Consider the following 20,947-nt stretch of genomic DNA (forward strand, 5'->3'; position numbering starts at 1 on the left):
GGAAGATGCCGTGAACCCAGCGGAATATAGGGATCTAAGGCTAGCCTTTTGCCTTACATTGAATCATCTCCAAACATATTTTAGTTAGTTTAACCATCTTCACCATCTATCACCTTTATCCATTACCATCCGTCATGCACTCCGTCATCATCTAGTATAATCCACTCTCGCCCATTTCACGTCCCCTCTCAAACCATGATGATCTCATCGCCTACCTCTATCTCTCTCACCTAAGCCAACGTACATTACTACCTCTTTACTTTAATCATCATCATCTCTCAATATCGCCACCTTCATCACCATATCCACTACCTATCATGCTGCCGTCATGACCCTGTTTCATCTCTCCGACCTCATCCATCATAAACCCTACTTTATAAAACCCTAATTAGACTCCTAACTCTATCATAAACATTATCTCCCCCTATTCACTAAATTGTACACTCTACATAATCCTAATCTCCTCGACTTCACACAATCAAGATAATCCCCTTCCCTAACATCCATTCCATGTGGAGATCTTACTGTTCATTAGCTAATTAAATTATTCTGAGTATAGGCTTATAAATTTTATTGACTCAACTCAAATTCTCAACGACATAATTCTTCTCATAATTTTGAGTTTATCAGTATTCGCTCACTCATCAAACCTATTTGTCATCGATTACCGTGTATGTATAGTCTCTCATCCACTTGACATGCCTAGGATCACTTAGGGTAAGGTCAACTGTCAAACCCTAATCGGTCATCCGAGTTAGTACTGACACGTTCAAAAATCATCCGAAAACTCTTCTCCAATATTTCACTGCCTTGGCCTAGGACTTCATCGTATCATTTACCTTGAGCTGTCACCTCTTATATCGAGGGTGGAAAACCCCTCTTGACCACTCAATCGTCTTTGTGAACTCTTGATGCACCCAAACTAAGACAATTTAGAATCCCATGATTAGAGACTTGTAGGTCATAGTCAAAGTACAATTGTCTGTCCACAATATGGTTTTGGTTTATAAGGTCTAAGGACCATTTACACAACCGTGACGTGAATCAGGCTGATTGACAGTTCGTTATAATACCGTTCAAGGAGTCATACAGATCAATTTAGTGAACTCTTTCCACTAAAGACCACCCACTATCTATCATTGGTGTCTCCACACTATTGGCTACAGGACCAGCAATACTCATCATATGAGTGATGCTATATAGTGTTATTCTATCTGAAAACTTTGATGTCCTTCTCGAGTATCATTCAAATAGGAATATTTGGAACAAATGCTTAAAGACTAGGGAACTCCATATTATGATCTCACCATAATTCATTAAGTCGGACCATGTATTCATGGGCATCGTTGTAAGCATCCTATGTGCAGAATAATGAATAATTTATATTAATGAACATGAAATGAGATATGGAATGTGTGATTGGCTTACAGACCACATATATTTCCATTAATATTATCTCGTCCTTGTCATCATTATTAGATTATATTCGTGCCTTCCTATCTTCACATCTCATTTTACCATTGTCATCAACTCTTACCTAGTCATTTTCACTTAAACTCAATCAGTCTTTTTTAAACCTAAAACTCTAATATTAACATATTCTTATCTCCGCCTCAGTAGCCAACTCCTCATCTTGTCACCGTCTCCTCGCTGAATGGTCTATCTCTTTTTTCCACTATCTGCTACTTGCTATCCTCCTAGTTTTCTTGTCTTACATGGTCTCGTCTTTGTCATTATTATGAAATACTAACTATGAGCATCTCGCTCAAGCCTTTCTTTGTTTCACTATCTCACATTTTACACATTCATCACTAGCTAGAGTTACACGAGTACATATTTTTAATAAATGTATTGGTTAAAATGCAAACCACCGCTAAATTAAATATAAATCCTAATTTTTTGTTTCTCAATATGGTAAGTTTGCTCTTCCTAAAATAAATAAAAATAATACTTAGATTATATTTACATCATGAATGTATAATTTTTCCATGAAAAAACTATAAACTCTGTAGATTTTCACCAAAAGCTTGACAAATAATGTCTTAAATAAATTTGTGCTTCATTTTTTACATAAACATATATAATTATAAAAATAAAGTAAGGTAAAAAATTGGGTTGGTCATGAGGTCCTGTTCGATTTTTTCAGGCGGCGTGGAAATTGTTTTATCGCACGAATGGTTAGTTCAATGACCGGTGCAAATTTGTGCAACAAAATTGTATCGCACATCGCACAAATTTTCTGTGGCGAAGGCCCACAAGTAATGTTCAACTATAATGAATACAAAAAAGTTCTGTCCATTCATTTGAGAAGAAGGACAAGAATATGTATAAGAAGCCAGTTCGGTACATTGAATTGAGAAGATGAATAAGAAAAATAGTGGCAAGGGATTTCTGTCCATTGATCTGACAAGAAGAAGATGATAAGAATGAGAAGAAGCCAGGTTGGTCAATTGATTTGAGAAGAAGTGGATGAATGAGGATAATAAGCAGCTGATCTGGAAATAAGATTGTGATGATAAGAACAAGAAGAAGCCAATTTAGCCCATTAATTTGGGATAAAAAACAAGAATAACAAGAGCCCAGTTCAGTTCTCTTTGAGACGATGAAGAATAAGTGTCCATCGATTAAGAAAATGGAAAGGAAGAAGAATAAGAGGAACCCATTTCAGTTTATAGTTTTATGGAGAAGAATAACAAGCCAATTCGGCCAATTAATTTGTGAAAAAGAAGAATAAGCCAGTTCAGTTCATTCATGTGCGAAGAAGAAGAATAGACAAGTGCTGCCCATTGATTTTTCAAGAAAAAGAATAAGAGGAAGAAGCCAGTTCAGTCCATTGATTTGTGAAGACGGAAAAAAACCAATTCATACTATTGAAATGCAAATATGATGAAGAATAAGCCAATCCAAAGAAGAATACGAAGAAAAATAATACAAAACCTGTCAAGTCCGTTGGTTAGAGATAAGGGAGACAAGAGGAGTGGCTGCATGTAGGTCACACAACCCTTTCACCGTCTCGACCTATCTCTCGTTTGTCAACATCTGTCCAAGGCAGAAGCTTGCCGGGCATTTTCCTGGCTTCGCTACGACATCACGCAGGCTGCAGAAGAGGGAAGAGGGAAGTGGGAAACTGGAAATGAGGCTCTTGCTGCCGCAATCCGCATTAAAAAAAATGAACAAATTCGCACAATTGCACTGCAAACGACCGTGGTCGATGTGCAGTGCGAAGTACTGTAGAACTGTCTGATGTGTAGTCTGGAAAATGGAATTGGTCCGCACATCAGACTCTTTTCGCACCAGTTGCATGAAAAGACCAACCCCTAGTAACAAACAACATATTATGTATGCAAATTGGAATAAAAATGATTACATGCACTATTTCAATGTGGTATTCATATTACTGTTATTTTAAGAACAGGTATAAAAATTTCTATTTTAAACATGTGCATAAATATATACATATGAAGAATGCATATTATGAATGCATGTTATCATTGTCATTCCATACATAATGCGAAAGTTGTATCTAGGTGTACCATAAATTAATAAGGGTTCAATTCTATGGTTGTTGTTATTTCTTCCTATGAGTTCACTTACTTGAGGAAATAAATCCCCAAATTGGGATTAATGAACATTCTTCGAATAAAACTGTTTTTATTATTCAAATGATATTGATGCTGTCATATCACCCTTTTTGTTGAATTTCAAAATATATTCTGCTGCATTATTGCTTGATCAGATGACTCTAAACAAGATATTCGATCCCCTCTTACTTAGATAGCATGGTAATGGTCCTTTAATTTGGTCAAGGACCAGACAAGAGACCTAAATGATATCCAATGACTAAACGTATATTTTTCATTTTATTTAGATAATTTTTATACCATATCAAAAATTCATTAGGAATTGTTCTAGAATGATTAAGATCGTCATGCAAACGTAAGACCTTTGTGATGAAGATCATATAAAAACATGAATGTATAAGCCATTTTCTCTATAGATAATTTATGATGATACTAAATCCCTTTTAGGTAGTATAATAGTGAAGGTAGAATAGCCATATTTGATCTATTCAAATATCAATATTGGAAAAGGGCAACTTTATCAGCCCTTGATATGTCAACCGCTAAGTAACCTATATCTACACTAAGTAGAAACAAATATATAGTCTTCAAAATTTCTGACGAAAAAAATGCTATTATGATGCTAATTATTTACAACTAGATATCATGAAAAAAACTCCCATGATATTTCTTGGAGTACTGAGAAATGACGATTGAAAAATATGCAAATTCAAGCACTTATTCTTGGTCTGAATTATATTAAGTGAAAACATAAGAGGAGAGAGAAGGAAGATGAAATACAAAGTAGGTGGGAGAGAAGAAGAGAAATATAGAAGTGTTTTACAGTGTAATTAGTGTTATAAACTGGTCTCTGATCCTTATTTAAGACAGTACCGTTCTTTGTTCTTATTTTCTCCGTCTCTGGTCTCTTTTGCACTGCGGGCAGTGCATGCATTTCCTCTTCCCTTTTTCACTTTCTCAATCTCTCCGCCGGGCTCGCCCTCTCCTCCGCTCTTTCTCCACGCTGGTCTCTCTCTCTCTATCTCTCTCTCAGCATCTCAATCTTAATCTTTATCTCTACATCAATCTCTATCTCTATCTCAATCTTAATCTTTATCTCTACATCAATCTCTATCTCTATCTCTACATCAATCTCTATCTCTATCCCTATCTCAATCTCAATCTTTATCTCTACATCAATCTCTTTCTCAATCTCAATCTCAATCTTAATCTTTATCTCTATCTCAATCTCTACATCAATCTCTATCTCTATCTCAATCTCAATCTTTATCTCTATCTCTATCTCTATCTCTATCTCAATCTCAATCTTTATCTCTATCTCTATCTCTATCTCTATCTCAATCTGTATCTCTACATCAATCTCTATCTCTGTCTCAATCTCAATCTTTATCTCTACATCAATCTCTATCGCTGTCTCAATCTCAATCTTTATCCCTACATCAATCTCTGCCTCTGTCTGAATCTCAATCTTTATCTCTATCTCTATCTCAATCTGTATCTCTACATCAATCTCTATCTCTATCTCTCTCTCTAAATCTCTGTCTCTATATCTTTATCTTTATATCTCAATATCAACCTGAATCTCCTCATTTCTATCTCTGTCTCTATATCTCTGCCTTGATCTCTACATCTATAGCTACATCTCTATCTCTATATATCTGTCTCTATCTATCTACCCATTTCTCTCCATCTCTTTTTGGTGCCCAGTGTAATCTATGAATCAGTTGCTGGTCTATATTTCATTGATATCATTGTGCGGGTTTTGGGTTTTTACAGATGGGTTTTCCCCCGTCCGAGTCGTCTGGAAGATACACGTTCAACCCGACCCTTCGCTGGAATTCTCAGGTGGAGGAGTACTTCATAAAGGCATATGGAGCAGAGCATTTTGCTAAAATCTCTGGATCCCTGACGTAAAAACCACTCGATCCATCCTTTTTTATTTTTTTCTTTGTCGAGCGTCTTTTTTCATGCTCTTTTCTGTTGCCGGTTCCCTGTATTTTTTCTCGGTGTCTTTAGGATTGGCTTTGACCGCATGGTTAATTGGTTTCATGAGAAAAGAGCTTGATTATTTGATCAATTATGTCATGTTACGGTTAAAATCTCAAGCGATAGGGAAGACGGAATTCTTCTACTGACATAATTTTATGATCATTTGATGATGCCATGTTAATGTTCATTATAATTTTTCTCTGAAAATTATGAAAATTCTCATTTTTCACAATTTTTCATAATTTAAAGACCCTTCCTGACTGGAATGTGAATGATCGTGCTGAATGTCCGTTTTTCCCAATTCAGATTCAAAAGTTACTATTACTCAGTTCGTACCTTTTTTTTTATTTTGTTTTTTACAGGCAGCCGTCGTCCTACTCCTGCATCCGTGTTAATTTTCTTAGGTCTTCAGGGGATGACATCATTGAGAAACTTCGTTCTGTTTCCAATGAAATGAATGACATAGATCAAGCCGCCGGATCAATGGAGGACCAAACAGAACTGCCGGTATCTCGAAAACAACTAGAAGTTGAGAAATGCCAGTTTCCAGAGTTAGGTTATGTCATTTTCGTTAGGGGTACAGGGCCTCATTCAATACAATACAACGATAGCTCGATTCAGCCTCTAAAGGAAATAATTGTCAGCCGGAAATGCGCAGAAGCTGTTCTTCGAGGAGCGCAGGTACGGGAAAGTGTGTCATTCAAGCCTATCTTAGCAAAAAAAATCTCATTTGTTTGAGATAAAATCCTGACATGTGACGTACCCAAATGGGGTGGGAATGCACAAAATAGTTCCTCTGTATAAATACTCCATTAAACAATATTAATAATCCTAACAGTCTGGATTTGGGGGACAGCTATCATTTTTGTTAGTCTCTTCCTCTCTTTCACACTCTCTACCCGGTGATTCTGATGTGCCCTCACCCTAGGTCGTATTAGTATGGTATTATCTCTCGTCTAGATGATTGCTGTGATAAAATCTCCATCTCCTATCAGGTGTATTTTTTCTGTTCCATTTAAGAGAGCTTTCCTTTGATTAACTGTAGTCATCATTAAGGAAGGCAGACAAGAAATGTTGTCAGTTGGTCCAGGTGCATTATCTTTGCATGATATTAGCACTCGGTTGGGTGAAATATTGTGATACAATCCCCAAATCCTGTTCTTGTATCTGCTTCAATTATTTAGGATTTTCTCCATCTCGTCAATTTGGCTGAAGTATAGAGAAGTCCTTACTTTTATAATAATTGTACTAATTTATTTTTGCAGGTATTTGTTCCGGGTGTATTAGCTTGCAGTTCACATGTTGAGAAGGGCGACACTGTGGCTGTTTCAGTTGCAGTGGAGCAACCCAGACCCAATGGTGAATGGGCTACTGGTATAACACGTGGCACTACCCTACAGGGCCTGGAATCAGGTGACCCTTTGTTTTGGACCTCTAGAATGTTCTTACGTTGCCCCAGTGTCAAAATTAAGGGTTCTAAACACTTTTCCTTTTTTAGATTCTTAGATGACATGATGAGAATGGTCAATCGTGTGTTTATTAGGTTTTTTATGTATTTTTAGAATCGCCAATCCACCTTAGCCAGATATAATGGAATGAAATATAATGCGTTTTAGCCCTACCTTCCCTCCTATCTCCCTTCCATCTCTGCAAAGTTCACAAGAATGCCAAAAGGTTTGTGTGCATTTGCTAATATCATCGTGGTCATGAACACTAGCTTCATTATGGACTATCTATTACTGTTTCCATAGTAACTAAATAAATATTGTTAGATCGCTGCAGTCAATTGTTTATCTCCTGAGAAAAATGAAAGCAGCGTCTAACATCTCCGATTCGCATTTGGACTTTTTAGATTTCTAAAAGATATTGTTCTGGTGGATGGTTGTGGTTTTTTCGTCGCAGATCCCCAATATCATGAGAGAAAAGGCTTGTATATTGGGCAGGGTATAGCAATGATATCAAGAGCTGGAATCTTCCGCGTATCTGAAGGAATTGCTGTGGACATGTCAAAGAGAATCTATAACCTTCCTTCCTTTCACAGTTACAAACCTTTTTCTCTATGTATTTACCTTTTTACATGAAACTGAGTTCATGCTAAATGATTATTTCTCTTGCAGATGTTTTAGAAGGGGAAATTTTTCTCCAAAATCTACCAAGCATTGTCACTGCTCATGTTCTTGGTACGATTTTTTTCGTCTTCTTTGAATAATTTCCTTTCCTCCACTTTATTTATGAGATTCTCTTTGTCTTGATTCTACCCAGAACCAATTAGAATGTTGAAGTTTTCTCGGTTTATTTTTTTGAAGAAGATAGGAGAGATCAAACAAATTCGGTGACCCTCCCGAAAGTTTTCTCAGTTTATTACAATCTGACATCTGTAAATCTGTTGAGCCTTGTAAAAAATGCTAAACATGATCGACAAAAACAGGGTGTGGGTTAAAACAGAGTAATTTGGACATAATTATATATTTCTGGATGTGTCCATTGGCTTTAATAGGTGAAAGCACTACGACCAAATCACAAGTTCTTCAGTCAGAACTTCTTAAGGGCCTCTTGAGTAATAGCTTGATCTCTTCTTATTCTCCCATTGATGCTCCTCTCGCTTCTGACAGCAGAAACACACTTACGACTAGGATTAGAACAAGCCAGAAATGGTACATTCTATTCTCTCCACGCTGGCTTTAATACCAGCGCATAAAAAGGTTGGTGGGCCCTACACAATAACGTGGCTTATTCCTGGTAAAATTCATGTGATACACACTCACGCAGGCCACATAATGATGGGCCACATTCAACAGTTAAGTTATGAAAACAAACAATATGAATCCCCAAATGATAAAAACAGCTGGCTTAAGGAAGCAATCCACCATTTCTACCAAGCATGTGAACCTGTCCAGGCTAGACTGCTTTTGCCCCCCTTCATGCTGATACGATGCAGTCCCAAATGGTAAAAGCAACTGCTGGAATTTAAGACTTACAGAAGGATCTTGATTCCTCCTCGTACTCTGGTACAAGTCCACGTCGCCTTCGAATCTTCTTCTCAAGATCACCGTAGAGGCAGCTCGCCGAATGCAGCTCTGCTCCTCCCGACCCCTTGCTCAAGAAACCCGAAATGCTCCGTCCTCCTTCTTCTCCCCCTTCGCTCCTTATTTATACTCTTTTATTTCCTAACTAACTACCCTTTCAAGAAGGGTGGTTATTTGGCCAGCTCAGCGCCAGCTGGCCCGCTGCCTTTCTGGCCTCCTCTCTTTCTTCTTTCATATACTCTTACTGGGATCGTATCATTTCCCCCCTCATCGACTATCACCTTGTCCCCAAGGTGGATGTCGGGGAATTGCCCTCGGATGACTGATAGAGGTTCCCATGATGCATCTTCTTCTGGAAGCCCTTTCCATTTAATCAACACTTCCACTTGTCCATTCCGTCTCCTAGCCGACACCACCTCTGCTGGAGATAGCTGCCACTCAAAATCATCAGTAAATGAAGGAGGCAGTAATTGCGTGACCCTGCCTGGACCCACTGCTTTCCTTAGTTTAGATACGTGGAACACCGAATGTAGGGAACAACTGTCTGGCAGTTCTAGTTTGTAGGCCACAGGCCCCACCTTTTGTAAGATCCGAAATGGACCAAAATATTTTGGAGATAACTTTTCATTGATCCTTTTGCTAAGGGCTTCATGCGGTAGGGACGTAATCGAAGATACACTTGTTCCCCCACCTGAAACTCAAGGTCTCTTCGGTGCTTATCCGCTTGGCGTTTCATGCTGGATTGCGCCGCTAGTAAGTTGTTTCTTATCACTTTCAGAGTATCATCTCTCTCTTTTAATAGAGTGTCGACAGACTCAAGTGGAGATGAAGGGGTCCCATAGTACAAAAGTTTTGGTGGGTCCCTCCCATACACTGCTTTGAAAGGTGTCATCTGAATGGATGAATGGAAAGCTGTATTATAAGAGAACTCTGCCCAATGGAGCCACTTGGACCAAGACTTCGGTTTCTCACCAGCAAAACAGCGTAAATATGATTCCAAACATCTGTTTACCACCTCTGTTTGACCATCTGTTTGGGGGTGGTACGAGGAACTCATGCATAATGTGGTGCCTTGCAAGCGGAACAACTCCTTCCAGAACATACTGGTAAGGTTTTATCTCTGTCTGAAACAATTGAGGAGGGTATCCCATGCAAGCGTACAATTTCTCGGACGAAGATGTCAGCTACATCTCGGGCAGTAAATGGGTGTTTCAGTGGTAGGAAGTGACTATACTTGCTCAGTCTGTCCACAATCACCATAATGCAGTTGAATCCGTGTGATGTTGGCGGCCCTTCTATGAAATCTAACGATATGTCTTCCCAGATGCGTTCAGGAATGGGTAGAGCTTGTAATAACCCAGCAGGTGAGAGGGAAGATATCTTGTTAGTTTGACAAATATGACACTGATTCACATCTCTTTATGTGATCTTTCATGCGTGGCCAGTATAAGTCTTGAGCAATGCGCTTATAGGTTCGTTTGCATCCCGTATGCCCCCCCGGTGCTGAATCATGATAGGTCTGTAACACTTTTGGTAGTAATGAAGAAGTCCCCGTAAGCACCAGTCGTCCCTTGTACAGTAGGGTATCCTTGTATAATTTGAACTTTGGATAGGAAAATGGACTGAGTCGCAACTCCTTAATTACTTTTTGAAATTTCAGATCCTGACCCACCTCCTGTTGGATGATCGCTTGGTCTAATAGCTGGAACCTGGACACTTGCAATGCATTGACTTCCATTGATGATGGGACCCTGGATAATGCATCAGCTACAACATTGCTCTTCCCTGGTTTATATTCAATTTCGAAATTAAACCCCAGTAATTTGTAAGCCCATTTGCTGTATGGCTCCTGAATCTGCTTCTGACACAATAAGTATTTAAGACTGTACTGATCGGTGCGGATAATGAAAGGCAAATGTGTCAAATAGTGTCGCCATTTCTGCACTGACAGGACAATAGCCATCAATTCACGTTCATAAGCAGATTTGACTTGGCTCCGCTTGGGAAGGACCTGACTAAAATAAGCGATGGGTCGTCCATTCTGTATGAGGACAGCACCAATGCCTACTCCTGATGCATCCGTCTCGATGGTAAAAGGTAATTCAAAATTTGGTAAGGCCAACACTGGAGTAGAACTCATTGCTAGTTTAAGTCGATCAAATGCAGCTTGCGCGTCTACATTCCACCCAAATGCATCTTTCTTCAGCAATGCTGTTAAAGGGGCGGCCTTCAAGGAGTACTCTTTGACAAACCTGCGATAATACCCTGTCAAACCCAAGAACCCTCGCAGTTGCTTGAGATTCTTCGGTACGGGCCAGCTCACCATCGCCTCCACCTTGCTCTTATCCGCCATAACTCCTTGATGCGAAATCCAATGCCCCAGGAATTCCAACTGATTGCAAGCCAATTGACACTTTTTGGGATTCACATGAAGATCATTATCAGCCAGGACAGTAAAGACTTGTTGCAAATGTGACTCATGGTCTTCCAATGACTTACTGTAAATCAATATATCATCAAAAAACACCAGTAAGAATTTTCTGAGGTACGGATGAAACAGGTGGTTCATAAGAGATTGAAATGTAGCTGGGGCGTTCATAAGCCCAAAGGGCATAACCCGGAATTCATAATGCCCTTCATGGGTTTTAAATGCAGTTTTATGAACGTCCTCTTCTTTCATCCTGATCTGATGATACCCCGATTTCAGATCTAACTTGGAAAACAATAATGCGCCATGGAGTTCATCCAATAATTCTTCCACCACAGGAATTGGATATCGATTTGGTATAGTTATTTTATTAAGTGCACGGTAATCAACACAAAATCGCCATCCGGCATCTTTCTTCGTAACCAGTAAGACTGGGCTTGCGAAGGGACTATGTGACGGTCGAATGAATTCTGCCTTCAACAGCTCCTGTACCAGTTTCTCAATCTCATCCTTCTGCAAAAATGAATACTTATATGGTCGTTGATTGATGGGCTGGGCCTGGGGTAACAGTTGTATAGCATGATCTGTCGGTCTTTCAGGTGGTAAAGCCGTCAGTGGTTCAAAGACCCTGGGGAAACTTAGTCTGAGTTTCTCTTCTAACCCCTTCTCTGATAGCGTTTGTGGCAAGGTGACACAATGGTCTAGGCGATATAATTCCATCATCAGAAATTGACTCCTCTTCATCTCTTTATCGGCCGAATGAGGATTTATGTGCGTCTTGGTCAACCTCTGATCTCCTCTTAAGGTAACCACCTCTTCCCCTCTTCTGAATTTTAAGATATGTTTCTCCCAATGGATATGAGTCCAGCCCAGAGAGGATAACCACGCCATACCCAATATCATGTCGATGCCCTTCAATGGGAAAGGTAAAAAGTCACTACTCATCTCTATCCCCTGAAGTGTATACTTGACTCCCAAACATAGACCTTGGCCTTTATTGGTCTCCCCATTGCCCAAAGTTACCTCAAACAAAACAGAGGTATCACATTGAAATGGAAACTCCTCCACCAGTCCTGTACCCAAGAAATTGTGAGATGCCCCACTGTCAATAAGCACTATGATTTCTCTGCCATTCAATTTCCCCATCAATTTAATCGATCTGGGATTATTCCATCCTAACATGGAATTAAGTGAGACATGTGCGGACAATAATTGTGCTTCTGGAGAGTTGTCCTCTTCGACTTCTAAGATAGCAACTGCGTCTGGTTCGCCATTGTCACGTTCTTCCTCGCTCACAATCACAATCTGTAAGGTCTTCTTGCACCGGTGACCCGGACCAAACTTCTCATTACAGTTATAGCACAGTCCCTTCTCCCTCCTTTTCTGGAATTCCTCACCAGTGAGCATGATTTTCTTCCTGTATGCGGGCGCCTCTTGTTGGGTCTCTGATTCTCTCCACTTAGTCGAGGAAAAGTTGCCTCCACTCGCTCCTGATGGACCGATGTTGGTAGCCTTACTCCCTTGGAAACGTGGACCACTGCTCGATGTTCTCCCTCTTGCCATGCAATGGTGCTCCCATGCTTGCCATAAGGCCTTCAATCTTTTCTCTGTCTTCAACGCCAAGTCCATCAATCTTCTCAGTCCCAAGAATTCTTCAACGTCCATTTCTGTCTGGATTTCGACCTTGAGTCCTTTCAAAAAAATGTCATACATTATGTCCTCAGGCATGGGTGGCAGATAAACAGATAACCTCTCGAACTCTTTTCTGTACTCTTTTACGGTCCCTGTTTGCTTGATGTCCATGAACTGATGCTTGATATTATCGCCCAGTGTTTCGTCGAACCTCCTTCCTATTTGAATCTTAAAATCGTTCCACCCTGTAAATGTGTAACGATCCGTCGTCCACAGATACCATTGCAATGCTTCACCCTCGAGGTTGGCCATAGCCACATCAATACGATCTTCCTCTAGCACTTCCTGAACCTGAAAAAATCTTTCCATTCCTCTTACCCACCCTTCTACGTCATCTCCCCGAAACTTAGGTGCTTCCATCTTACTTCTGGCTAGCTGCATTTGTGCTCGATTTGCATTATCTATGGGCGCTTCCTTCCTGGTATCCACGTATTCCATTGTAGGACTCTTCCCTTTCTTCTTACTTGTCTGGCCGGCGTCCATACTCGGTCGTTCTTCTGGTGCATTACCTTGATTCAGCATTGCTAGACTTCTGAGCACTTGCCTTAGCATTTCACCATTTTCCTTTGCTTCATCTCGCAACAATTTCATTTCTTCCCCTTACCTCTTTTGTTCCTCTTTCATTTCGCCCATTTCCACCTCCTTCGCCTCCAATCTCGCTTCCACCTCTTTCAACGTCATTGGAAAGCCAAGATCGCGGCTCTGATACCAATGATACGATGCAGTCCCAAATGGTAAAAGCAACTGCTGGAATTTAAGACTTACAGAAGGATCTTGATTCCGCTCCTCGTACTCTGGTACAAGTCCACGTCGCCTTGAATCTTCTTCTCAAGATCACCGTGAGGCAGCTCGCGAATGCAGCTCTGCTCCTCCCGACCCCTTGCTCAAGAAACCCGAAATGCTCCGTCCTCCTTCTCCCCCTTCGCTCCTTATTTATACTCTTTTATTTCCTAACTAACTACCCTTTCAAGAAGGGTGGTTATTTGGCCAGCTCAGCGCCAGCTGGCCCGCTGCCTTTCTGGCCTCCTCTCTTTCTTCTTTCATATACTCTTACTGGGATCGTATCACATGCTTCTTGATGTGAATGCACTATCAATTGCCCTTATTTCCTGCGGCGCGGATCTGAAAAAAAGGACCAAAAATCAAGCAAAACTGTATTCCGCCACCAACTCCATTAGGTCAATCTCACATCTGCAGCGTCACATTGAAATCCACCCCAAGTAGCAACAAAAGCCCTTGGAAGGCTGATACCATTCCGGATAGCTTCCCCATTGGGAGTCCTGCAGAGTAGTGGTAAATGGACTGTCCACTGAGATCATCTCCCATTTAAAGTCACTTCATCATTTCAGCTTTACTGCAGCCATAAACTGACATATCCATGTTTCCTCTTTGGAAAACACCAGAATAGTAACCTTGGATTATAGACATAATAAAGACGGAAAATTCAACTATGCAACACTACTGTCATCCTGGAAAAATACTATGCTTCAGCGAAACATAGAGCTCTTTAATTTTGTATGGGGTTTCTTTCTGCAAGTTCCTCATGATCAAGTATATTTATCTTTCGAAAACATTTGGTGCCCCAGTCAAGTGTTTTAAGTTTATGAATCATTTCTTATTTTTAGACATATTTTTTGGGAGTTTTTTTCTAAAATATCTAGATGAGACTTATATACCTCTTTCATTTTATTGATTCTAATATGTATTCTGTAATTCCTAGTCAAAAATTCCAGCACAGAGCTCGATTAACAATCATTTTGACACTCCTTGTTTTGAAATTCCTTTCTTACTTTTGATTATATACTGTAGATCCTCGTGAAGGAGAACGCATATTGGATATGTGTGCTGCCCCCGGGGGAAAAACTACCGCTATTGCAGCACTTATGCATGACAAAGGGGAGGTCATCGCTTTGGATAGATCGCATAATAAGGTAAATTGTTGTCGCTTTCTATGGACTCCTTTTGCTGTGGTTTTCCATCCCAACTAGAGTTCATGCATTTTTTTACTTTAGTGAGACTTCTCCTGTGCTGGCCTGCATTCATTAATCTCACCTTCCCTTTGAGATATTTATGTGACACAAATTCTGCTTGCATTCTGATAGGATCCTGGAGAGGATCCTAAACCTATCTAGGGGTAGTTTCGTCATTTAGCCCACAGGGGCATTTCAGTCATTTACAATTATGTATTTCCCTTTAAATAGGGATGCCCTCCCTTTAGGCATCTTCACTACCCTAGACCCATATCAATCTCCAGCCTAGAAAGATAAACAAAGAATGTGATATGGACCACGACCTAGGTTCGTATCACATTCTTTGTTTATCTTTCTAGGCTGGAGATTGATATGGGTCTAGGGTAGTGAAGATGCCTAGATCATTTTGGTAGAGTCTGAGACGCTATGAAAAATGTTATTTTTGACTCTCTTACCATCTTCAGACTATTAATGCAAATATTATGAGGTTCATCTTAGATTTTGATATGAACCCATCATATCTTTAGTCATTTGGCCAGATAAGGGCATTTCCATCTTTTCACTGCATGGGGCAGTTTTCCTTTATAATTCCATTTAAGAGGGCAGCAAAGAAGTTGAATTGAAGTTGTCGTTTCCCAGTCTTCCCCATCCTGTTGGTCTTGTTCTCTCTCTCTCTCATTCCAATCCCTGTTCTTTTTTATTGTTCCTTCACCTTGCAGCATCTCCAGGCGGTTCATCCCTGCTGATCCCTACCACCTCTGTTTCGCTTATCCTTTTCCCCCTTCCCTGATACAAAGTTCGAATCATATTGCCTTAACAATTTTATTCTTGTAAACAACATAATTGAGGCAACCACCATAAATATTCAGATATTTCTCTCTGGCTAAGAAAAAACTTAATATCGGCTCACTTGTATGGCGGAGACCATTACTGGAATCATAGAATTGTGATTTGCTGTCCCTGGACAAACTCGGTATTGTTATCCTAAAAGCCTTATGGTCATTGCCATCATCACAAGTGCACGTGACAGTGAGATTAATTAATTCATCTTCATCTTCATCTTCATCGTCATTGTAGCATCATACCATTCCATGTTTAGGTTGGAGCTGAATATGTGAAACCCTAGGATTTCAAATTTCAAGCAGAAAAAAGTACCTTCTTGTCTGTAATTCTCAAGACCACAGAAGCAACATCGTGTTCTTGATCTCATCTATGTTTCATGCCGCTTTTATCTTGCAAATTTTTAAAATAATGAGGGTGACGTTGGACGCTTGTCTATCCTGTTTAGGTGATTGGCATCCAGAAGCTGGCGAAAGAGATGGGTTTGATCTGCATTCATGCTTATAAACAGGATGCTCTAAAAGCAGTAAAAAAAGAGGGAGACAGAGAAATCTCCGCCACCATCACTGAAGAGGCATACTCAACTGGTAACTGCATATCTATTTAATGAATAAATAAAGTCTCAATCCTGAACCCTAAAATGGTGGTTACAGAAGATGGTGAAAAGGTGGATCCTTCTCTCTACTCTAGAAAGGCCGAGTCTAGGAAGACAGCTCACAAAACGAAGAATGGTCCAGGAAAGAACAATAACATAGGGGGAAGGGTTGAGTCCTCGAAGGGGTTTTCTCCTAATTCTTTTGATCGTGTTCTTCTTGATGCTCCCTGCTCTGCTCTCGGTCTAAGACCTCGTCTGTTTGCTGGAGAGGTGAGCTCTTCAATTCAGCGAGGTCCATTTACTATTTATTTTTAATTTTTTAATGTATGAGATTGCACGTGCAAGAACATAGTTTTATACCTATTTTACCTGATCTCGTATGTGCAATATCTTGACATATGTCGTAACAGTTCTGAGGGTTTTAAATCAAACCAAAAGGAGGTGCGTGGTAAGTGTCAATGGTCTGATCTGCCTCTCCTCCGCCTGGCGGCCAGCTTGGCAGGAACTAGGGTGGGCGAGATAGAGTTTTAGAGAAGACAATCCAATTCTTTCTTCATAGTTCTTCCATACTTATGGGTTTACTAGTGGGCCCCAATATTATTGAGCCCATTGGATTATGACTAAATAGAGAGGAAAAATAAGGAAAAAGAAATAGAAAGATACAAAACAGGAAATAAGAAGACGTACAAAGCGTGAAACACTTCCGACTGACAGTAAGAATAGTAGCGGCAATGAAAATCTATAGATTTCTAGTGCAATAATTTTTCCCCATAATTGATTTTTATAAGTAGATCTCTGGTTTTCTTCAAAAAATAATATTTGATCTCTGTTGGCTCTCCTATTTTAATCCTGACGCATCTCATCCCTATGCTTATGATGGATTTAGTTTTTCAACTAAGGGAGCGCTAAGAGAATTAGGTGTGATAAGGTTGCAGATTTTCTTCTTCGTAGATGTTTCCATGAATTAATTTTAATCAACAAGTCTTTGCTGGTTCAGCTATTTTAATCCTAAGATATCTCATCCTTATATGCGATGAATATAACTTTTTTCATTTGTTTAAATGTTACAAAAGTGAAAGCTTTTATTTTAAATGTTACAAATGTTACAAAAGTGATTGCTTCCCTTTGCATAGCATTTCAATTATCAGTTATTTCCAAAGTAATTTTGTTAAAATCCGTCTTTAATAAAAACCACTTAATTTCCCCATTTCCCCTTTAGGAAACATTGGAGACTCTGAGGAACCATGGCAAGTATCAGAGAAGAATGTTTGACCAGGCGGTGCAATTAGTTCGTCCTGGTGGGGTCATAGTTTACTCAACGTGAGTAAATTCCTGAACTCTCCTCTCTCTCTCTATATATCCTTATTTGTTTCTGTCCATCTCCCTGATCGGTTTTATTATTCTTATTATTATTATATCTTATTCTATCTGCTTATCCTCAGACCGCTGCTGAGTAATTCACCACTCTCTCTCTTCCTGCAAGTTTAAGTGACTATTTTTAAAACACTAGATTTCTGCATTTCTCTCTCCCTGTGTTGAGTTCTTGCCGAATCAGTTCAGCTTTATAGTATCCATATCTCTCTCTTCCTGTACCAATTCAGTTCTTTGCTATCTCTGGTACCCATATCTCTCTCCTGAGTTCTAATAGATTCTCCAGCATCCATACCTGTCTTCCTGCGTTGAGTTCTTATTGTTCATCTCTATCTAAAGAATCCATACCTCTCTCAATCTGCATTTAGTTCTTACAGAGTCAGTTCTTCTCTCTTCACGTGTCCAGTTCTTACATATTCAGTTCATCACTTTCGCCCGCACCCATTTCTCTTCTCGTGTCGATTTATTACACATTCAGTTCAACTGTCTCTAGTATCCATCTCTCTTATTTCCCAGGTCAAGTTCTTAGAGCCAGTTCATCTCTAACTCTAGCAGGTATATATATATATATCTGTCAAGTTATTACAGATTCACTTCATCTATATCTCCATCGTCTATCTTTCTTTTCTGTGTAGATTTATTACAGATTCAGTTCATCTCAGTCTCCAGTATCTGTCTCTCATCCTGCATCGGGTTCTTATTTATCCAATTAATCTCTAGTTCTAGCAATCATGCAGCCTCTTCTTGTGTCCAGTTCTTACAGATTCAGTTCATCTCTATCTCCAGCATCTATCTCCTCTCTTATTGTGTTGAGTTCTTACAGACCCAGTTTATCGCTTATTCTCACAGCCATAAATCTCTCTTTGTGAGTTCAGTTCTTACAGATTCTGTTCATATTTATCTCCAGCATCCATCTCTTTCTCTCTCTCTCTCTCTCATTTCCTTGGTAGATCTTTTACATAGTCAGTCCATCTCTATCTCCTGCATCCATATCTCTCTCTTCCTGAATCAAGCTCTTACAGAGTCACTTCATATCTAATTTCAAACATCCATATCTTAGTCAGTTCATCTCTATCTTTATGATACCTCTTTGGTATTGATTTGGAGACCATTGAAGAATTCTTACAGTATCCCTCAGATCAATAGGAAGATCCGAGTTCTTGAGATGAATGTATCAATCAATCTTGAGTTTTGATTTTCAAAGTATCTTCTCTCATAATTTTGTTTTTTCAGGTGTACCTTAAATCCTGGTGAGAATGAAGCTCTTGTTCGGTATGCACTGGACAGATACAAGTTTCTTTCTTTGGTGCCTCAGGTGAATTCATCTTTTTTTATTAATCATTATATTTGCTTCTCTTCTTTAATAAAATATATATTTGCTTCTCTTACATACGTCAGCATGGAAAAACCAATAAACATATTCAGTAGATTTTTTATTAATTATTTTATCCATTTCTACTTTTTATTTAACTCCCGCTGCTTAGATCATCAAAGTCTAAACTCTTCATCTTTTTTAACTAACGATATTCCCATTTTTTTAAGAAAGCATAGATCCTATAGAAAAATTGAGTTGCATGATTTATTGGCAAGATTTGGGGGGAAGTGTATAGAAACACTTTATTGAAATGGAGAAAAAAACCAAGAAAAGCCATTAAAGCTCGACATTAAATTTTGGTGCTTTTATTTTCTTACATGAGACGAACATGGTTACTGAGAAAAAGATGCAACTTGCTGATGGAAAGTATCATTAATTCCCTAATATCATGAATGATATTCCTCGCAATTCGATCACTTCTCCAATTGAAAATCTGGGTTTTTTGTTCTGTAATGTGGCGAATATGATTAGTAGAAGAAAACAGAAATTCTGTGGAATATTTTAGATGTTTCATCCATTATAACTGTTTCACAGATTAATCATAAACATTTGGGATTTTATTTTCTTATTTAGTAGGGTAAAATCCTTAGCTCCGAAAAATGGAAAAAAGTGGAAAATTCAATCTTTTGTTGGAAAAGAGATCATTTTTTATCTACGAAATCAAGGAAGATCACCCAAAAATAGGTGACCATCCGAATGGGATAAATAAAGCTGAATAAAAAACGAAAAATTTGTCAATATTAGTTATACAGGAAAAAAAACGAAACAAAAATTTGCGTGTTTTCATTTCTGTATCACAGGAGAAGGCCATTGATTCAAGGTGGACATTCAGAGTACTGATTATGTCTTTATAAGACGTAATAAGATAAAATATTATTCTTAGGTCCATGATAATTATTTCTACCAATTCATGATAAGACTGTGATGTTTTTATCCCTAAAGCTGTTTCTTTTAGAAAAAAATAAACTCTAGATGTTCCTTCCGTTATTTTTTCAAAAAAAAAATTCTATTATAATTTGCACTTCATCTCACTTGTTTTATCTTCAGCATCCAAGAATCGCAGGGCCTGGACTTGTCGGTCGCTGTGAGCTTTTCAATGGAGAGTTTACAGAGTGAGTCTTCCATTCTAAGGATTGTTACTGCTCATGTCACCATCATGAAAACAATCTGAAACAAAGATTTTCATACTTGATATGAAACCATGATTTCTAATTTAAAAGAATTAACTAGTGTTTGTAATTTATCTTTCAAATGAATGATCAATTCGGAAGAACAATTCCCAAAGAACCAGTTTTTATTCTTGGTTGATCTTTCAAATGGACGATCAACTTCGAAAGGGCGATGCCAATCATCATAGATTTGCATTTCGATTCCTCGGAATGCAAATGGGTAAAGAAAAATAACAACGAATGATTGATAAGTAGCAAAAAAAGAAGATGATAATTTAATCTGTCGAAGTTTTTCTACATCAATAATTTCTCAATCGGAGGAAGACGTTCATGTTCTACATCTGGTTCAGGGAATGGCTTACCGAGGCTGAAGCGGAGCTCGTGCAGAGATTCGATCCCTCGTCTTCTCTCGACACAATCGGATTCTTCATCGCCAAATTCATCGTCGGAGAAAAATCCATCTGAGTTCGACGATCACTGGGTCCAGATTTTCCCTAACTTTCCAGATTCTGCACTGTTCTTCCCGATTCCACAGAATTTTAGCCGATCTGAGCAGATAGATCCATGATTGAACGATCCTCTTACGCCTCAGCTTCAGAACTCTTACGGCTGAATTACGCCGTCCGGATGTCCCCCCCAATCTTGCTGTTTTGAGCTGATTTTCTACGTTCATGAACTTTATTTCAGCCGATCGTTGGATAGATCCGTGCTTGAGGCTGGTGAACTTTCAAATCAACAAGGTTTCTGAATACTCCGGCTGAATTTTCCAGTCTTTGATCCCTCGATCTGGAGCCAAATCCACTTCCTATTCTTGTTGATCTCTCCAAATTAACCAAATTTTAGGCCGTGCGCGACTGAAATTCAACCAAATGTCAGACAAATCGACGTTCGAGCAATCCGCTTTCACCTAG

General features: G+C 39.1%; 1 protein-coding gene across 2 annotated transcripts; it reads left to right on the forward strand.

Moving 5' to 3' along the window:
• Positions 1–4,437: 4,437 nt before the first annotated feature.
• Positions 4,438–20,722, forward strand: LOC144702943 (NOL1/NOP2/sun family protein). 2 transcript variants are annotated; one of them, XM_078574971.1, is made up of 13 exons: positions 4,438–4,587; positions 5,358–5,491; positions 5,933–6,251; positions 6,836–6,983; positions 7,473–7,610; positions 7,688–7,750; positions 14,526–14,647; positions 15,975–16,113; positions 16,180–16,391; positions 17,341–17,441; positions 18,726–18,807; positions 19,915–19,979; positions 20,387–20,722. In XM_078574971.1, exons 1-13 carry the CDS (start codon positions 4,510–4,512, stop codon positions 20,499–20,501), a joined length of 1,716 nt encoding a protein of 571 aa, XP_078431097.1. In that variant the 5' UTR covers positions 4,438–4,509; the 3' UTR covers positions 20,502–20,722. The 2 variants fall into 2 exon arrangements, with proteins under 2 accessions (XP_078431097.1, XP_078431098.1); XM_078574972.1 differs by having other exon boundaries at positions 16,183–16,391.
• Positions 20,723–20,947: the final 225 nt, after the last annotated feature.

Source organism: Wolffia australiana, chromosome 5 (assembly GCF_029677425.1).
Source record: "Wolffia australiana isolate 7733 chromosome 5, ASM2967742v1".
In the NCBI taxonomy this organism is placed as follows: Eukaryota; Viridiplantae; Streptophyta; class Magnoliopsida; order Alismatales; family Araceae; genus Wolffia; species Wolffia australiana.

Coding starts and splice junctions, on each gene's coding strand:
- LOC144702943 (XM_078574971.1), top strand. CDS start 4,510: ATGCATTTCCTCTTCCCTTTTTCACTTTCTCAATCTCTCCGCCGGGCT. Junction 4,588..5,357: donor TCCGCTCTTTCTCCACGCTG/GTCTCTCTCTCT, acceptor GGGTTTTTACAG/ATGGGTTTTCCCCCGTCCGA. Junction 16,114..16,179: donor TGAAGAGGCATACTCAACTG/GTAACTGCATAT, acceptor TGGTGGTTACAG/AAGATGGTGAAAAGGTGGAT.